Genomic DNA, 20112 nt, shown 5'->3' with positions numbered 1-20112 from the left:
AATTGATATTGTTAGCTGCTTGTAGTTACCTTTCACCAGTAAAATAATGTCCAAAATTGTGTAGCAGAAGAAATGGTGCTGAGGAATGAAGATCATGTTACAGATGGCCCTCATGCCAATTATCAAATCTGTATAGGCAGGTTGCTTACCAAACCACTCTTAAACAGGAATTGAACCTCCTTGGAGTCTCTTATAGCTGTTGCATATTCGCATGAAATCCTCAATTCTGATCTACATCGGTTTCGGCAAGTTGCTTACCAAACAGGTCTTCAATGCTGTGACATAGCATTTGTAGACACTGATATCCAAGTTATACGATTGTTGTTCAAAACAAAAACAAAAGGCGACAGTTTTTCATCAGTCAAGGTAAAGTGAGAATCTCTTTATGCGTGGTGATTTTATTCTATTGACGAACGTCTAAAAGACTGTTCTTCGATTGAATCAGAGGATCAGATCTTGTGTCTGTTCCATTTAATCTCTCTTTCAAATACAATTCAGGGCTTTGCAATCTTAAGATTTCTAACCCTTTCTATGATTTTATTCTATTGACGAACGTCCAAAGGACCGTTCTTCGATTGAATCAGAGGATCAGATCTTGTGTCTGTTCCATTTAATCTCTCTTTCATATACAATTCAGGGCTTTGCAGTCTTAAGGTTTCTAACCCTTTCTATGATGGAAGAGTAGTACTCCATGAAGAGAAGGTGACAGAAAAATGGACTAGGATAAGGATGGTGATGCAAACATGATCACAGCCTCATGGAGGAATATTAATTAGCAAAGACAGAGTAAAGAAAGTGATGTTGAAGCTAACCTTCCATGTATCAGAATATTTTTAAGATCATGTATCCTTAAAGAGTTGCTCAACAAAAGAATCTATCAGAATAACCTAATTGGGGATTGGTTTCCATTATTCACTGTAGATCAGCGCCAAGTATCTTATTTGTGGGTGGGATTGTCTGTTAGTACAATGAATCCTGTCAAACAAACTTAACCTCTTAAGATTTTGGTGTCGCATGGTATTTTTCACATGAGATCCATATGGGTCAGAAATGAAAGAGAGTGTCAGTATGAACTCCACAGTTTATTATGTGACAGGACCTGTGATGGAATATAATCTACACTACGGCATAGGGAAAATCTTTTTTCCTTCATTTTAATATATTTTTCAATTAATCAACTCTCCCCCACCCAGCCCTAAAAAAAAATGTTCTTGATAGAAAACTGAAGTAGTTGTTTATCTCAACAATTCAAAAGCCTGAAATTATTATATATGTTTTCAATTTGCAATTCTCGTATGGCCTATATCTTCACATAGACATACAAGAAGGTTCATGAACAAGGTTAGTCACGAATGCATGAACTACATTTCATAGGAGATGTACCTCCATGATCCATTATCATGGCCTTCCACTTGCTACCTTTTTCTATGTAACAATTGGTCTACCAAACATGTTTGTCAGCAAATAATTACAATTCTTCACATGTTCCATTAACAAGCCATATGATGGATTCCCATCAAAGATGATTTGGAATCCATGTCTACAGTCTCACATGCATTTCTACATGGGAGTCTTTTTGTGACCATTGGTGAAGACCCCAAAGCTTTTATAATTTATTGGTGATTATGAAGGATGTTCTTATTGCATCAGACAAATAATTGTCAAAGTCTAGTGAGGGATACTGAGATATTGGGGCTGAAGCTGTCAATGGTGTAATTGGACTATTTGTCATTAATTTTGATAATAGGGTTAGTGGTCCATCATATTAATGATATAAGCTTGAGGAGACTAAGAATGCCTTGAACAGCCACATAGGGTATGTGGGAGTTTAAATCAAAGAAAGCATCTTCAAACATCTTTCAATCATAGTTTTAAATATCAGTATCAGATATGGTATCGATCTTAGTCGATAGTGATATCGATATGTATTGAGCCGTATCAGACTATTCTGTGTTATTTTATTAACAAATTTACCCTCATTATGAACCATTACACTGATACAGGATCAACCAAGATTGGTATCGAATATCGATACAATCGATCTGATACCGATATTTGAAACCATAATTTCAATGGCCCAAAGGTGTGAACCTCAACATCACCCAATCAAGGTGGTGGCTTGTATTGTGATAATATATTTCTCTTATGCATGTGCTTTCACTTATTTCAGCTTTCTTGTTCATTTTAGAAGGTGTAAAAGATCCAACACTAATGGAGGATCACATGCAATATAGATTCCTTTCATTTCTTTTGTTTCCATCCATTCCCTGCAACTACCTCTCCCTAAATTTTCATCAGATCACCTAATCTGACTGAGAATTTATTATTTCTTGATAATGTAGTCCAAGTTTTTAAATGGCATAAATGCCCTCATAAAATTAATGAATTGCTTGGCTATTGTGAGAGTTTCTCTCATTGTCATTGCCAATTTATACTTCATGAGAAAACCACTATTTCACTTTCATCCCTCACAGATACATGCATCAGCCTTTGGACTGTCGGACCTCCTAGTGTAGATCAGGTTGAATCATCCATGGTTCAAAATTTCTGCGAAATTGTTGAAATTATCAAAATGTTTTAATTTTACAAAAGAAAATCGAAAACAAAATGAATGTTCATATTTATAAGTGAAATTTATTATTGGGATATGATGTCTTGTATTTTGTCACAGTTTAATCCAGGGAGTATTAGTGCAGGCCTTCCAAAGAACTATAGTCCCGCTAGTGTGAGGATGAGTGTTATAACCTTATTCTTCATTGATAGTGAAGTAGGGATCTCATCTCACTGAGGGCGTAGGCAATCTTCTCTAACCTCGTAAATATGTGTGCATTGTTTATTCTTGTTTTTCATTCTTTTCTGCATCGTTTTAGGGTTGCATTTCTACAACTAAAATTTTATCAAAATATTTTGATTTCACCATAAATAAAGATGAGAGCAAAATCCAAAGTTTGGAACCATGGAATATTCACCCAAGTGAATGATTCTACATTCAATAATTTAGTAGTTTCTTAATATTTATTTACTGTTTTTGATACCTATATGAGGAGAAAGAAAAACTCACTCTCCCCTATTTAATTTGTTAAGGTATGAGGAGTAATGCAGATAAACTTCCAGTAGTATCTCACAAAGTCGAGGCTACAATGGTCACTTTATAGATGTCGACAAGAGGCCAACAAAAGGAATTTAAAAAAAAAACTAAGGTGCGGTGGGGACATAATCAAATATGAATCAATGAATAGTAAGTGGGGCCTCCCTTCTCTAACGACCTGGCCAACATGCTCTAACTCAACTGTGTCCCCTCAACAAAATTCAATTCTAAAGTCAACAAGAAATTATGATCTAAGAATGACTACAAAACTAAGTAGAAAAATGAAGAGATTACATGCAAAACACAACAGATCAAACAAATAATAGGAATAACATTTATGTCAATAAGATATTCTATATGGCTACATTACATATGTACTTGTCAGGTGCTTTGCCACCCTCATAACCTAAACCATGAACCCTATATGACTTGTTCTTCATCACAGTATAAATAGATTCATCTTTGTGATTGCACTTCATCACCCAAGGTTGAAAGTGAAGCACTTGAAAACAAGAAAAGGAAATAATGGGAGAAGGGAGGGTTGTTTCTGAGAAGATGAAGCTTCTCCTATCATTGCTTGCTCTTCAGTTCTGTTTTGCAGGATTTCACATTGTCTCGAGACTTGCACTCAACATGGGTGTTAGCAAAGTTGTTTACCCAGTCTATAGAAACATCATAGCACTAGTTCTGTTGGGACCCATTTCTTATTTTTCGGAGAAGTATGTTCATCTCTTTTATTTTCATCACACAGATTCATTTCTTTTATATATATATATATATATATATATATTTTCTCCTGAGGTTAACATAGAACAACATTTGATTGGGATTTTCAGGGAAGAGAGACCACCTCTTACTTTCCCTTTGTTGGTTCAGTTCTTCTTTCTTGCATTGTGTGGGTAAGCATGATTAAGGATTAGTAGTTAACCAACTTATGTGCTTCTTTTTTCAGTTAGAAGTTCATTTATATATCATGGTTTCATTTGTTTTCAGGATTACTGCTAATCAGGGATTTTATCTCCTTGGTCTGTATTATGCATCTCCAACTTTTGCTTCTGCAATGCAAAATTCAGTTCCTGCAATCACTTTTGCCATGGCTGCAGTTCTAAGGTAATTGGAAGCTTTTTTTTTTTTTGAAGGTTTTCAGGACAGGATCTTCTCCTTAGTTACTTGATCTCCCCACTCTCCTATGATTCTCACAGGCTTGAGGAATTTAAAATATCAAGGAGAGATGGATTGGCAAAAGTTCTAGGAACCATTGTTAGTATTGGAGGTGCCACTGTCATTACTCTCTACAAGGGCACACCTCTACTGCACCATACTAGTCACCCACTGGGGATTTCAGTAGAAGGAGAAGCATTTGGTCCTTCAAAAAATGTCCAGAACTGGACATTGGGTTGTCTTTACCTGCTTGGACATTGCTTATCATGGGCTGGTTGGATGGTTTTTCAGGTTAGCCTCTAATTACTATTTAATAATACTTATTTCATGGTCTTAGGCTTCATAGCATTAGCTACTTATAAATGCATATGTGAAGTTTTATTAACTCTAAATTCCAATTGTTTACAGGCTCCGACAATAAAGAAGTACCCAGCCAAACTTACACTCACTTCATTCACTTGCTTCTTTGGTGTAATACAGTTCTTGGTTATAGCAGCCTTTGCAGAAACAGATCTTGATCGTTGGAAAATCAAATCCGGAGAAGAGCTTTTAACCATCCTCTATGCTGTAATTCCTTCAAAACCTGTGTAATTGATTTTGTAATTTATGAGTTTTCTTTCCATCACTATACCTAGTGAAGTAGACATTTCATTATTTGCGATATGGCAGGACACGCATGGGTTAGTCAATGTGATAGAGGATCATACAAGTATCTCATTGATACAATCTCATCTTAAAATGAGTAGAGGAATTAGCTAAAATTACAAAACATGCAATTTTGTATTTTATATTCAACTCTATTTTATGGAATTTTGGTAATTTTACTACTTGAGTAACTTTTTTTTGTCTACTGTGGACTAAAATTTATCCGTTGCAATGTACATGGATTATTACTATCAAGTGGCAAATAGTGAAACGTCATACTTCACTAGGCATAGTGAAACCTAGAAGGACCCAATTTATATGTAGAAGAAAATGGTTTTCGTACGGTGCCTGATCTCCACATGGAGTCCATTCAACGTAAAAACCTAATGTAAGAAGAGAGATAAATGGATTCCATGTCTAGATCAAGCACCAAATGAGAACCATTCTCATAGGAGGACCTGATCTGGACTTGAAGAAATTTGATAATTTCACCTTACTGATCTTAACCTGCTAGTCCATTGTTTTGTCTCTAGGGAGTTGTGTCTTCTGGGATTGTTGTTGCTCTTCAAACATGGTGTATCCACAAAGGAGGACCAGTTTTTGTTGCAGTCTTTCAGCCTGTGCAGATGGTTTTAGTTGCAATCATGGCATCTCTGATACTTGGTGATCAATTATATGCAGGAGGGTAAGTTATATACAAGAAGAAGACCTAAAATATAAAGCCTATGTGGATTTACCCTACTAAGATTTTTCCTTGTTGCAGGATTATTGGTGCAGCTCTCATCATCATTGGTCTTTACTCAGTTCTTTGGGGGAAAAATGAAGAGAAGAAACTGAGAAGTCAAGTGGGGGAAGAAACATTAACAAAGCATCTCCTTGATGAGGAAAGTGCCATTAAAGAAAGTGAAACTGGGTCTGACTTGCCATGACAAACCCATATGCTGACAGGTCAAGACAGTTCATCAGTTTTTAGTGATTAAGCTCTGAAGCAACTGAAGATCTGGGAAGAAAGATATTGTCCTCCTGGTCTGAGATTAGCCCAGCAAGACAGAAATCCAACATGTGAATCTAGCTAGTTTGGCCTTGTGCCTACTTGTTCATGCAAGTGAAGCTCATCTTAAAGATCTTTTAGATTTCGTGGTCTGATATGGATGGGCTTTCTGTATTGTATATTCCTACAAGTGCAATTAATTGCTTACACAAGGTGTTTAAATGATTCTCATTCAACTTTGGTATGATCCGATTCATGCGATTGTGGGTCGATACATACCCACAGAACTAGTTTCGGCCTGGATACCCATCGTTAGAAAAAAAAAAAAAAAGGATAGTTACACGAGTCTGGATCCTCTACTCATATGGGGAGATAATTTCCACCCCAAATGAATAGTTACCAATGAAGTAGAATCTCCATCTTAACCGGCACAACTATAAACAAGGGAGGATTGAAAACCTTGTATACAACAATCCAAATGAAATTCATAAGAGCTTAAGAAGAGGAAAAACAAGGTTATAGGTATCAATATTAGAGGTCATATCAAGGCCGAGTCTCAGCCTCCGGTGATACTGATATCTCGGTATCAATCTGGTATCAGAACGTATCGGTCTAGGATGAACGGAATTTCAAACAAAGACCATGTATCTACCGATATGACCGATCAACATCGTACCAATATCAGTATCCAATGCACCGATACTTATCAGCCAATTAGTAATACCTAAATCCCATGAGCGAAAGCCTTAGGGCCCGTTTGACAACATTTCTGCCGTTTCTGTTTCATAAATTTCCATTTTTGGAAACAAAAACAGTATTGAAGGTGTTTGATAGTCATGTTTCTGGAAGTCGATAGCAACTAGCGAAAAGAATGGCCACGAGTTGTTTTCAGAAACGATGAAACAAGCAGACCTGGATCGTTTCTTGAACCATAAATAGGTAGAAATTTCAATTTCTATTTCTGAAAACAAGTGAAACAAAACAGTTTTATCAAACGTTTTTTGTTCCGTTTCTTAAAACATTATCAAACAGACCCTTCAATATAGGGAGGTTAGGTGGATTAGATCTGAGATGACTAATTTACCTAACCAAAGGTCCTCTTCGGTCTTTCCGTAGCTGAAGGTCCCCAATTTCCCCATGAAACCAAAAAATAAATAAATAATTACCAAGGGTACCTTCAATAGATCCTAATTGACAAGAATGCCCTCGGTGATTGCTATTGGAGGGTGGGAAACGGCCCAACAAATAAATAAAGTAAATCTTGTGCAAGGATGACTGATGAAGCGCCAGCGTGTTTCTTGTGAGAAAACGTTTCCTCTTTACCAAACAACGATTCTTCGGAATGGGAAATCAATTCCTGAATCTAAGTCTAATTTCCTAGCCTAAAGTTTTCAACCAAATTTTATTAGGAAAAACCAGTACTAAAGAAACTCCGGCTAAAAGGAAAATATACAAGAAAAGAGAAAAGCGAAATTGCTAGCAATTCAAAGACAGTTAACTGAATGGACCATGAGTCCTTAAGCAAGAAGCAATGCATCTTGAATAACCTTAGCTTCCAAAACGGCCGTTGAAAAACTTAAACAAGCTTTGGACTTGATGGCAAAGAAAGTCACTATCAAGATAGAAGATGGATGCGCTGCTCCCTTATAGAAAGAAAAGGACCAAGCACCATCAGTGATGGCAAAAACAGTGCCAATAAATTTTTGAAAGGAGAGGAAGAGAAAAATTGTGTGTATTGATGACACCATCCATCCAGTCACCTAAGCCCCTCCCTCAAATCACAGTCACTACTCAACCCACATAATGCCATGCAGGGAGGAAATGTTGTTGGGGTTCCATGTAGAATGTGGAATTAATAATCCCACATTGGAACTTAGAAGTGAGTAGCCCAATGTAGAGACTTATAGGTACTTAAGCTCCTTCTCTTTAACGGCTAGCTTTAGAGGATGAATTCTACCCAATTTCAACCAAGGTTGTAGTAGAGTCAAGATTATTTGTGTGTATATGAGAGAGAGAGAGAGAGAGAGAGAGAGAGAGAGAGTCCCTAACAATGATATTAGAGCCAAGATTATGATAGAGTTAAGATTATTTTGGTAGAGCCAAGGTGTGGGAACCCGACTGCCAAGTCTCTAACATGTAGCTCCAAGAACGACCTCTCTTTCTCTCCCTTTTTGTTGTGTGCCGACGGTTTATGGAGAAATCCTGAGGTGAATTTAAAATTTAAAGCTAAAACCTTCTGTCACACAAGGGCTTTCCAAACAAGAAGAAAAATTTTTAAACCTAGAAATTCGTACAGAAATCCCAGGATGTATTCTTTTCTTAACAAACAAACACATCCTAATATTGTTTTGGGTCAACTTGCTGCCAGCGGCATTTCGGGTTATCTAAGATATCTCCTAAGGGTTATTTAGTAATTTGACTTCGGGCGGACCATACGAGAAAGACGTGTTTCTTTTGTTTTTCCATATTAAAAGAGAGAGAGGAAGTGGAAGAAAAAACCTCTCTTGTCGATCTCTGTTAGTTGCCGCAGCAATGGCGTCTGCAGGTTTGGTGAAGCTCAACGCATCTTCTTCGCAGTGGATCGGACAACAGTCCTTCACTCAACGCCATGGATCTTCTACTCGCTCTAATTTCTCCCGAGTTGCTCTCCCGATCCGTGCCGGAGCTTATACCGACGAGCTCGTTCAGACGGCCGTGAGTTCATTATCCTTTATCTTGATCTTAGTCTTTATAGGGTTTCGTTTTTTCCAATCAGCATTAAATCTTAATTTTTTGTAGATTCTTGAACTCTGCAACACTTTTTTTTTGGGGTGGAGGATTTTTAAGCTGCAAATGGGTTTATGATTTTCTGTGTTGGTATATGATGGAATTCTATAGATTTTTAGTTGAATGAGTCTGTCCTAATCATGTTTGACTTGGATCTTTATTTACCCCTGTAATTCAATCATGTTTGACTTGAGTGTTTGATGTTTGTTCACCCCTGTAATTCCATTAGAATTCTTATTCCTGTCTTCTGTTTATTTGCTTTCTGTATATGTGGTTAGAGCTTGTTTCAGCCTTTGGGTCGATGTAATAAATTGATTCGTATTGCTATGTTATCCCTTAAGCTTGTCTTAATTATTTAAATTTCGTTAACAGGGTGAGATTTCTTCAATTCTGTTCCTTTTCTACCATCAATCAAGTCTGATCATGGTTAACAATAGATCCAGCTTTTACTAGACCTTTTACTGCCATGGTGCTTTGTAATTGTCAAAAGCTGTTGTTACCTCTATTTTTCCTCGTCACCCACTTGATCTTTAGTTTCAATCCCAAACCGACCTTTTCTATTCAAATTTGTTTTTCTTGCCCTTGTGAGTTGGTTCCTTTCCAAAGTTTATTTTTTTTCTTTAATTTGGTTTACAGCACTTCTGTCAGCTCCTCCTCTCCTCCCTTCAAACCTTTGACCTTGCTATCTAACTTGGGGCATATTTATGCAAGGCTATAAGAAAGATCATGCTTTGGGTCATATTCCTTATCATTAGGGATAAACAAAGTACAATTTTTTTTTATCAGATCTGCTTTCCAGTTGGGTTCCCATATGAATCCGAGGAACCTTAATTTTCATTTTCTAAGCCTTGTAATGTTCTTTAAGTATTTCCCCCACTTATTTTCTGAACTCTTACTCCTATAACAGTTTTACGATTTCTCTTAATTAATTTCTTAACTGAGATTAATGTGTCTAAAAAGGTTCTCCATTTTTATTTCTGGTTTATCTGTTCTAGAAAACCATTGCTTCTCCAGGACGTGGCATCCTTGCCATTGATGAATCAAATGCAACCTGTGGGAAGAGGTTAGCATCCATTGGCTTGGACAACACGGAATCCAACCGACAAGCCTACAGGCAGCTTTTGCTGACAACTCCTGGTCTTGGTGAATATATTTCTGGCTCCATTCTTTTCGAGGAAACACTTTACCAGTCAACAACAGATGGGAAGAAGTTTGTGGATTGCTTGCGTGAGGAGAAAATTATGCCAGGCATTAAAGTTGATAAGGTATGTCAACATTACATGTTTCTGTTCCTTGAAATGTGGTTCTATCTTATTGTTATTTTTTATGAGCCTGAACGATTATGTTTTAGTGCTTATACCTAGCTAATTTGTTATGTTGATTTGCTTCTGTTACAAGGGATTGGTTCCTCTACCAGGATCAAACAATGAATCTTGGTGCCAAGGATTGGATGGATTGGCTTCAAGATCAGCTGAATACTATAAGCAAGGTGTCCGTTTTGCCAAGTGGTAAGTCTTTTGTGTCTTTTTCTGCTCTTAAACAAATAGTGCTTACATGGGACCCTTTTCTTGACAATTTTGAAAGATTGTCCATTGGTATTTGTTTTGTTGTCTATTTTATATGGTTGTTACATCAATGTTTGGTTGTAACATGATGTCCCTCGCTATTAAATTTCCAGGCGAACTGTAGTTAGCATTCCTTGTGGTCCTTCTGCTTTGGCTGTGAAAGAAGCTGCATGGGGACTTGCACGTTATGCTGCTATTTCTCAGGTAACCCCTTGTACCATCATTGATTTGCATGTTATAAGGCAACTGAGATTCTACCTTTTCACTTGAAGCTTGGAATATTCTATGGAAGTCTTGACTACCTAGAGAGAGAGACAAAGGTGAAGGATGTCGGAGTTACCCAAATTTTCAGAGGGATTGGGAGCCCCCATCATGCGATGACGCAAATAAAACAAATAGTGAGCTTGTTTTAGTGGAAATAAGCCTTGGGTTGGTTTACATACATGTTGGGCCTTTGGTCAAATGGGTTTTTGTAATAGACAACTTTAATGGGCCTAAATATGGGTAGGAGGAATGAATATAGGATTTATTATTAACTTAAGTTGTGGGGTCTAGGTAGATCCTATTCATTTACTTTTAATTGCTATTAAGAGACCCCATTTAGCTGGGGATGTTGTTGAGTTGTTGTTGTTGTTGCTGTGTTCTTGTCTTTTTACTTGTATTTTTGTTACTTTGTTTTTGCTCAGATCCATGTAGCCGACCCTATTTAGTTGGGATAAAAGGCTGAGTTTGTTGTTGTTTTCATCAGTAGCTGGCTGGCTAGATTAGGGACTCCATGAGTCCAGCCATGTTTTATGTTATTTTCCTTTATTTAAGGTAAGCTATTGGCTGGAGGAGTTTTAGGTTTGGTTTGTAAAAATCACATCTTTCCATTGAACTAGAAGTGTCCTAGTTCTAGTATGTTTCTTCAATTTTTGGAATTCTGAGTTACCTTTCTGAAATCTGTTTTCAGCAAACTGTTTATACATATATTACTAATATTCTAGTATTTTAAATCTTCTGAAATGCTTCTATTCTGGTTGCTTTGAATCTGGTTATCAGTTTCCAGTTCTAGGCCCAGATTTCTAGAATCCTACTTCGAGTAGGCTTGAGCCATGACTTCAGATCTGACAATTGGATTGATCTGAAATTTTAATATTCTGTTCCTCAGACCATAATTAACCTTCAAACTGATTTCTTTCCAGATCAAACCATCCATTATGTTGTTTTATGAAATCTCTTAAATCTTGTTTCTAAACCTGTCACTGACTCACTGCAATTCTGGTTTCATTGGATTTCTGGACCTATTGACCTTAGGTATCCAGAAACCTCATCGCTTTGTCTAGGACCATAAAACGATCTTGGTTTTGTAATGAAGAGCATAGTTAAAACTTGAGAACCATAGAACATATGATAGTTAAAGGAGATAGCTATTCTGTATGTGTAATTGGCTCAAATAACTCACTGTCAATGAAGATTAACTGGCTAACATGGGTGAAAGGCCAGACAGGAGTGCCCTAGAACTGACCTGTTCTTATATTATTATCCCAACGGTCATCCTTTCAGAAAGGATTTCTTTTCTGTTATACGGTTCTTGATTGTGCTTTTCTCATTTACTATACAATCTGTTATATAAATAGCTCAATGTTCCTTTCCATGGTGAACAGCAATTGTATGGCCAATCATTCTTGGTAATATGGTAAATGCCAATTTTGTCTGTGGGGAAGAAGAAAGGGGAAGGAAAATTTGCAGAGTGTTTCATCAGTATGTGGTTTTGGGGAAGCAGTTGATTTAAGGACTACTGGCTGTAAGATTAAAAAGTATTTTCATGGACCACAAGGCCATCCAAAAATATATTTTCTATTCAAAGATGAGGCACAGTTAGGCTGAGTGACTGCCTCAAATTGTTCAAGCAAGAGGCGTCCAAATACTAATGAGTAATGAGATGCAGAGATAAGGCACAGTTGGGATGACTGATTTCTTGAATGGTGGTTGTGTTATCATGTTTTGCTATGACCTAACATTGTCATCATGATTCTTGAGAGAATTATGTGAAGTGTCGTTACATTAATATGATGATTCGATCTTTCCTTCCTCGGTTATTTGTTTGAATACCATGCTCTTCTTCATTCGTCGGTGATAGGTTAAGAGCAAGAGATTCCTCTCCTTTCAATCGAGTGATTGTAGTTTGATATTGTGTCAACACAGCCTCGCAAAATTGAGGCCATGCAGGCCAACAAATTTGTGTTATTTCTTCTTCTTTGAATATGCGTGCAATCAATGTACTTGTTATGTTCTTATTATCAGTGTCATGTTATATGCAGGACAATGGTCTTGTACCAATTGTAGAACCTGAGATTCTTCTTGATGGGGACCATTCAATTGAGAGGACACTTGAGGTGGCTGAAAATGTGTGGGCAGAAGTCTTTTACTACTTGGCCCAAAATAATGTGGTCTTTGAAGGAATCTTGCTTAAGCCCAGCATGGTTACCCCAGGAGCCGAACACAAACAGAAGGCATCTCCAGAGACTATTGCCAAATATACACTAACAATGCTCAAGAGGAGAGTACCTCCTGCAGTTCCTGGGATCATGGTATGCAATCTTAACTAATGTCATCTGAATCCATGCTTCTGTATTACATTTTATGGTGTCAGCTTTATGCACATGTTCATGGAGGGGTTTAACCCAGATATGGTTGTGTTTTGTGAGGTATGTCTGTTAAATAATTGTTTCAGTTCTGTGAATATCTCATTTAGATTTTTTGGGATGGTCCGCCTTTTCTTAGGATAGTTGACCCAGTTGAACCTATTCCGCATATTAAGGATTTTCAAACCTTGATGTAGGAACCAACTTGCTGTTAGCCAACTAGACTATGGTAAGACAAGCCCTTGCTCATGGGTCAACCAATTAGGCTTGTCTTGTTTAATCTTCTCTGCTTCGCCATGCATTCTAGCAGTTTTCCTACATGTGTCTGGTTAGAAAACTAAATTTTATTAAGAAACATACTTGTAAGGTTGAACAAGCATTTTCTTTTGTACAGTTCCTGTCAGGAGGACAATCTGAAATGGAAGCAACTTTGAACCTGAATGCAATGAACCAAAGCCCCAACCCTTGGCATGTGTCATTCTCGTATGCACGGGCTCTACAAAACACTGTACTAAAAACATGGCAAGGACGTCCAGAGAATGCAGAAGCTGCCCAAAAGTCACTTTTGGTGCGTGCCAAGGCAAATTCCCTGGCCCAGCTCGGAAGGTATTCCGCCGAAGGTGAGAGTGAGGATGCCAAGAAAGGAATGTTTGTCAAAGGCTATACCTACTAAATTGCAGGTGATCTTAGTTTGCACCATCAGATCAAATCCAGTCTGGAATTGCTGCTTCTAGTTAGAGGTTGAAGATTCGTAATATTATTTCCTTGTTTCCCTTTCTGTTTCATGTTAAGAGTGTATTTGAATAAAAACCAAAGAGAATCTAAGAGCTTTTTTCATATGTAACCGGAGAGAGGTTGATGCCAGTGGAAGAGAAGAGAATATGTATTTCTTATTTATGCTTATTGGGAAGGATATGGATCATTAGGTTTTTCCAAACCAGAGGTGTAACTCTCTGTAACTCTTATTAAGGTATCATTATTATCGGCAATTTTTGCGTATATTTTGTTTTCTATATTTTTAGTATCCTTAATTCTCAGCATAGAACTAAAGAAAGATCATTTTGGTTGAGACTTGAGACAAGGATAATGAACACTGCCTGAATGCTGGAACTTGAAAACAAGCGAGTTGCTTCTTTTTCTGATATGTGATCGGCATGGTCGTCCACCGGCAGCTGATCTATCAGCGATGGGGCTAACACTCCCCTAACCTCCGATTTGTAAATATAAGAATTTCTATAGCAAGCCGTCGCTTGATGAGGTGAACCTCAATCTCCAGCATCTTTCTTTTTTCTTCACTGGATCATTGGTTTGCTTCTTCTACTAATTATCACTTCGATCTAATTACTGGTAAGTTTCACTTCCAATTCCAGTTTTCTAAATATCAAAACAAACTTTCAACTCTAGTACTTCCAAGTTTGGGGCGCAACAGGAGTGGGTGGTGAAGGAAGTTTGGAGCAATTCAGAACACTCCTTAATTTTTCTTTTGACCTAACCAATACATCATGAACTTTGAAAGTAGCACTGCTTTTCTTAGATGTGTATAAAACTATGCAAAACCTTATTTTTTGTCTCAGTCCTACTAATGAGGTAGTTGTTTTTTTGGCCAAAATAGCTAATATGACAATGACTAACAAAAAAGCAATGTATATCTATAACCTAGAACACTGTATCTTTGCTAATCTATCTTAATTTAGATTGTTTCTTCCTCTGATCAAAGAAGATAAAAAAGTGGTCCCGAATAAAATATTTTTTTTTCTTTTGATAATACAAAAAAAGGATACATATTTGAGATATATATATATATATATATATATTTATATATATTCAAGCTAAAGATGATTGGAGAAAAAAAATCCACATAACTAACCCTATTTAGTTGGTATAAGACTAAATTGAGTTGAGTTGCACAAAACTCAATTCCACTCGATGCCTAAATGCTTAACCCACATTGAAGGATTCAACATGCGAAGGGTTGTTCATCCCATCAACATGACACCTGCTTTGCTTGCGTAAATAGATAGTCACTATTAAGGGAGAGTGTTCCCTACACTGCCAATATGAGGAAGAATCTGCACAACACACTAAATGGATGTTGTGAGGGTAAAATTTAGTGAATGTCCAATTATATTTGTAGATATTATGATTATTTGCAACATAAAGGCCATCAAGAGTTAATTAGCATATTAGGGTGACAAAAATTCCAAACTCAGTCAAACCTTTCAAGAATTACTTTCCATCAAGGTTTTAGGGGATGGTATTGGTATTGGTATTTTCAGATTGATAAGTATCAGTCGATTTTGCCCCCCTTTTTTTTTTTTTTAAGTACAAATTTTTTACTATTTCAACCCTGAAACAATACGGACAATCAGTCAGAGATCAAGGATCGATCTCAGCCGATACCAATCGAATACAAATCGAATACAACGAATGCCAGACCGATATTGAAACCATGCTTTCCATAAAAAGATCCTTTAGACTACCCTGGACACCCAAGTTGGAGGGTAGAAATTGCCAACATTGAATCAAATCTCGATGCTAGCTTCCCATACCGAGCAGAACAAGATAAGAGTTTTCGTCCGCCGGGTGAAGGTATTTCACCGCAGATGGTGGAGACAGTGGAGATGGGTGTATTTATTTTCCATGGGGATGAATTCCTGCAGTGTGGAAATAGGTGGAATTGATGGCGGGTTCTCTTATTAATTCAACCCCCACCACCCCCCCCAAAAAAAAAACAAAAGTGACCAAAGATTGATTATGGGTTAATCCTTTTCACTTGGAAAAAGAAACCTACCCATAAATCCTTTTCACTTGGAAAAAGAAACCTACCCCTAATAATATTGGAGAGGGTTTGCTACGATGCCAAGGTAGGGTTACAAATCGTCCACTAGGAGAGTGTCCACGGGGTGGTGATATATACCATATAGGGTAGGGGTAGAAGGATAGTACCTATCAGCACCAAAATGCAATTCACAGCACATCTCAACATTATCCCCACTAAATCAAGTCATCAATATGGATCTGAGTTGAGGGGGAAAAAAAACACACACACACTTTGTGTCGTCGAGACATCCCACTTACAAACAATCGACAAACCCAGATATTTGCCATTTACACAAGTCTATTAGATGCCATACTAGGATGAAGACCTATCTTTGGAATCTCTCTCCTTACCAATTCATCAATAGTCATTTTCGACATAACCCTAACCCATTTAGCTCCATCTATCTGAATTTAGCACTCCTCCATACTTGGACATCCAAAGACCTCATTTGAACATGTTCAAACCATCTTAATCGACATTCCTTGAGCTTATCTGAATTAGGGGCAACTCCCAAATCAGCTCTAACCCAATTATTCCTCACTATATCTCAAAGTTTTGCAGCATATCTATCTCAAAAGTGGGATGAAAGATAATGGGTGAATCCTTATCTATGAGAGAAACTAGAAAGAAAACTATCAAGGTACAGTTTGGGAGGGACGGTCACAAATCGTCCAATAGGACTGTCCAAGTGTGCATTAAACTAGGAGAAAGTGTAGGAACCATGGGTGGTATGTGGGCACCTATAGGAATCTACACATTGTGATCGTCCAGCTCCTTCTACCTAATAATATTTAAGACAATTTTCATCCAGTGGGTGAAAGAAAAATACACTCATAAGATCATAATCACTCTGCCCCTTTCTGTATGAAATCGATAATGCCCTCCCACCGTTCCTGATACCCATCCCAAGCCGCACAAATTCAGAGAAATTGCCTCTTAATATTTAACCCTTCCATGGGTACTCTGAAGCTCTGCAAAAACCAGCCATCATTCCATAGAACAGGATCTGATCCAGAACTCAGATTGGAATCCCCGGCAACCGATTCCGGTACCAGTCTGGATTCCGAATTCCTTAACCATGGTTGAGAAATACAAACATTAAGAATAATGGTGAAGAAATACAAAATATTAGCCACCATATATATATATATATATGTAATGCAAAGACCATATGTTTATAGAATAGGCTTCAAGAATCAATTCACCATGCATGGTAACCATGTAAAAACGAGACAAAGGGTCCATTAAGGCTAAGAACAAGCAGAGACTAAGTGCAAACAAAATCATACTAACTACTAAGCAAAACCAGTTCTGAACCCCTATTTTGGTGGAACATCATAGGTATCTCTTCCCCTCAATTAATGATACACCCACTGATATATCCATATAATAAATATAGTATCTTAAACATTGACCATTGATCTTAAAAATTCACAGTGCTATGGCATCCGGTTCAATCTATAAGAATTTCATACCATCAAACTCTGAACCTGTGTGTCAAAGGGACTAAGCCACCAAGGCATAGAGCAAAAAACAAAGGACAAGGGATAAAGCAGAAAAAAAAGGAAAGATTGAGAGAGAGAGAGAGAGAGAGAGAGAGAGAGAGAGAGAGAGAGAGCAACAACCTAGGTCAATATCCCATACTAGAAAAACTCCTGTACAAGTCCTCATCACTCAAAAAACTCACTGCCCACCCAAGGCATGTCCTAGCATTTCATTATGTTCCCCAAAGTGCAGTCTCAATCCACTAGAATGAAACATGCATCAAGGAACTCTCATTGCCACCATGCCAACCATCTTCTCACTTATTGTTCCATTGTGTGCAAGTATACCTAAGATGCAAGAGTAATACGCAAAAAGTAACAGATGAATCATAAGGAATGCCTAAGCAAGATGTAAACTACTTTGCTTTAATCTTAGGGAGGAGGGGGTGTTGGGAATGGAGTGGTGCAAAGGCTAGCTGTGATAATGCTGATATCTACCCAGCAATCACATGTTTCAACTGTCAATCATTTATTTGGAAGAAAAAGTCATTCAACTTGCTGATGTCGACCCAGCAATCTTACTCTAAAATAGTTGCAGAAACCAAATATATATAGAGCAAATTTCAAATTTTCATTTCCGAGATCTTAAAAGTTCCACCATGCTAATGAGTATGTCAGGTAATTCTTTCAGCACTTGTTCTGAATAAAACCACACATCAGGAAATATCCCAAAACCCCTAGCGACCACATTGACTAATCCCCAATCAATTTTAGCTTAGAAAATAATTAGTCACACGAAAGCATCACTCTAGCTAGAATGCACAGGTTGACTTTTTTTTATGGTATATTAAAATAATCTTCTAACATTTTTTTAAAGCATGCATCCAGTATGAGACCTACATGGAAAACACAATACTATTCTCTGGAAAATCCTCCAAAATAGCAAGCCCTATAGAAAAAATGAATAAACTTTCATGTAAAATAACCCCATGAAACCTCACTTAACAGTCTAAGACACATACCACATTAAACAGTGTAATCATCAAACATAGTGAGGGAAACTACAACATTCTAACTAAATTAATAGTTTGAAACCAGACCCCAAACTAGTATTTTAGCAACTCCACTCATTAATGATCGCCATGAGCAAGATATTTTTGGAACGACAGAAATATTTTACTATTGTACCCACTCCAAAGCACATTCAAGTAATAGATTCGCATAATAAATTGGTACTCCACACCTATCATATGAAAACAATTAAACAACAGGCAATAGAGTAAGCACTAGCCGTAAACAGTACCATATCTTCAACTCCATGCACATGCCAAGTAACAAATAAATCATACCGCTGGAGGGGGGAGGACACTAGGACAGAAAAGAAAAGGATACCATATGGAGATGGAGATCCTTGTGATTTAATTACAACAACAACTCAGACTTATCCCAACTAAATAGAGCTGGCTACATAGATCTTTACCCACCAATCAGCTTTATTCAAAGGTCATACTTTATACAAGGCCCAAGTTATGTATGTCTTTCCTCACCGCTTCTCCTAGATCAATTTTTGGTCAATCCCAGCCACATTTTAGCTCCTTAGATCAAAATCAAATCACTCATCCGTATTAGAGCATCTAAAGGCCTCCATTGAACATGGCCATGTCACCTCAAACAACTTTCTCGTAGCTTACCATGTACTGGAGCAACTCCCAAATCAGCTCTAATTTGATCATTCATTACTTTATCCTTCCTAGTTTTGCCACACATCCATCTCAACACCCTCATCTCAGCTACATTGAGTTCATCGATATGATGCTTTTTAACTGCCCAACAGTCCACACCGTATGATTGTTCTATAAAATGTAATTTTAGGTTTTAAAGGAATGCGTTGATGACACAACACTCTGAACACACCTCTCCACTTCATCTTTTATATCACATTCTTTATTTATGATTGAGTCCAGATACCCAAAGTAATCACTTTGCGGAATCTCCCTCTTATTTTCACATCATTATCCATCCTAGTGTCACAAAAGTTACACACCATATACTCCATTTTTGTTTTACTTATATTAAAAATTTTGATTCCAAAGTTGATCATAACTCCAACTTGGCATTTATCCTTGCTTTTATCTCATCCACTAAAACAATATCATCAACAAAGAGCATATACCAAGGAACTTGATCTTGAATGTCTCTGGTTAAATCATCCATGATAAACACAAACAAATAAGTGCTTCAAGTTGGTCTCTGATGTAACCCATCTGTAATTGGAAAGTCACTACCCCAACCCCCCATAGTTCTTAAACTAGTCACCACATCATTATACATATCTTTAATCATGTCCACATACCTACTTGAAGCACTTACCTTCTCTAGTACTTGCTAGATTAACTCCCTAGGGAATCTTTCTTAAGCTTTTTCTAGGTCCATAAAGACCCTATGGAAATCCTTTTCACAATCTTTAAATTTTTCCATGAGTCTCTTAAGTAAATAGCTTCTATAGTGGATCTTCTTGACATAAATCAAATTGGTTTTCTATATTATAAGCTTAATCTAGGTCAATAAATACCATATGGAGACAGAGATCCTTCTTGCAATCTGTAAAATTTTCCACACGTCTCCTAAATAAACAGCTGCAATCGTGGATCTTCCCAGAATAGAACCAAATTAGTCCTCTATAATAGTAGTTTCTTGCCTCAAACGAGTGTTTCAATAACTCTCTCCCATAATTTCATAGTATGACTCATTAGTTTATGCCTCTAGTTATTACAACTCCGAATATCAACTTTATTTTATTACGGAACCACAATGCTTCTCCTCCATCCACCTGGCTTTACTTTGTGCTCATAATCTTATTAAACAACTTGGTTAGCCTAGATAAACCACAAATTTCATAAGCTTTTCCATACCTTCTATCAGGACCCCATCTGTATCTGGTGCCTTGGCTACTTCATCCTCCTT

At 37.3% G+C, this 20112-nt stretch overlaps 2 protein-coding genes across 2 annotated transcripts; both read left to right on the top strand.

Annotated features, from left to right (window-relative positions):
- Positions 1–3643: 3643 nt before the first annotated feature.
- LOC122080969 (WAT1-related protein At3g18200) lies at positions 3644–5823 on the top strand. Its single transcript, XM_042647871.1, is given in 7 exon segments — positions 3644–3807; positions 3925–3987; positions 4082–4208; positions 4241–4540; positions 4658–4816; positions 5428–5579; positions 5658–5823. Coding segments are annotated over 7 exon segments (1131 nt in total).
- Positions 5824–8366: 2543 nt separating this feature from the next.
- Positions 8367–13842, top strand: LOC122082385 (fructose-bisphosphate aldolase 3, chloroplastic). The gene is made up of 6 exons (XM_042649912.1): positions 8367–8579; positions 9647–9916; positions 10050–10159; positions 10330–10420; positions 12520–12789; positions 13238–13842. Exons 1-6 carry the CDS (start codon positions 8418–8420, stop codon positions 13514–13516), a joined length of 1182 nt encoding a protein of 393 aa, XP_042505846.1. The 5' UTR covers positions 8367–8417; the 3' UTR covers positions 13517–13842.
- The last annotated feature ends 6270 nt before the right edge of the window (positions 13843–20112 follow it).

This window comes from Macadamia integrifolia, chromosome 6 (assembly GCF_013358625.1).
Source record: "Macadamia integrifolia cultivar HAES 741 chromosome 6, SCU_Mint_v3, whole genome shotgun sequence".
Lineage (NCBI taxonomy): Eukaryota > Viridiplantae > Streptophyta > Magnoliopsida > Proteales > Proteaceae > Macadamia > Macadamia integrifolia.
Note: the sequence above shows the minus strand (reverse complement) of the source record. Positions and strands in the feature narration are given on the sequence as shown.

What these genes read in the sequence shown, in the direction of transcription:
- LOC122082385 (XM_042649912.1), top strand. Translation starts at nt 8,418, where the DNA reads ATGGCGTCTGCAGGTTTGGTGAAGCTCAACGCATCTTCTTCGCAGTGG. An exon ending in CAGGCATTAAAGTTGATAAG is followed by an intron (nt 9,917 to 10,049) that starts GTATGTCAACAT and finishes TTCTGTTACAAG; the next exon opens with GGATTGGTTCCTCTACCAGG. An exon ending in GTTATGCTGCTATTTCTCAG is followed by an intron (nt 10,421 to 12,519) that starts GTAACCCCTTGT and finishes TGTTATATGCAG; the next exon opens with GACAATGGTCTTGTACCAAT.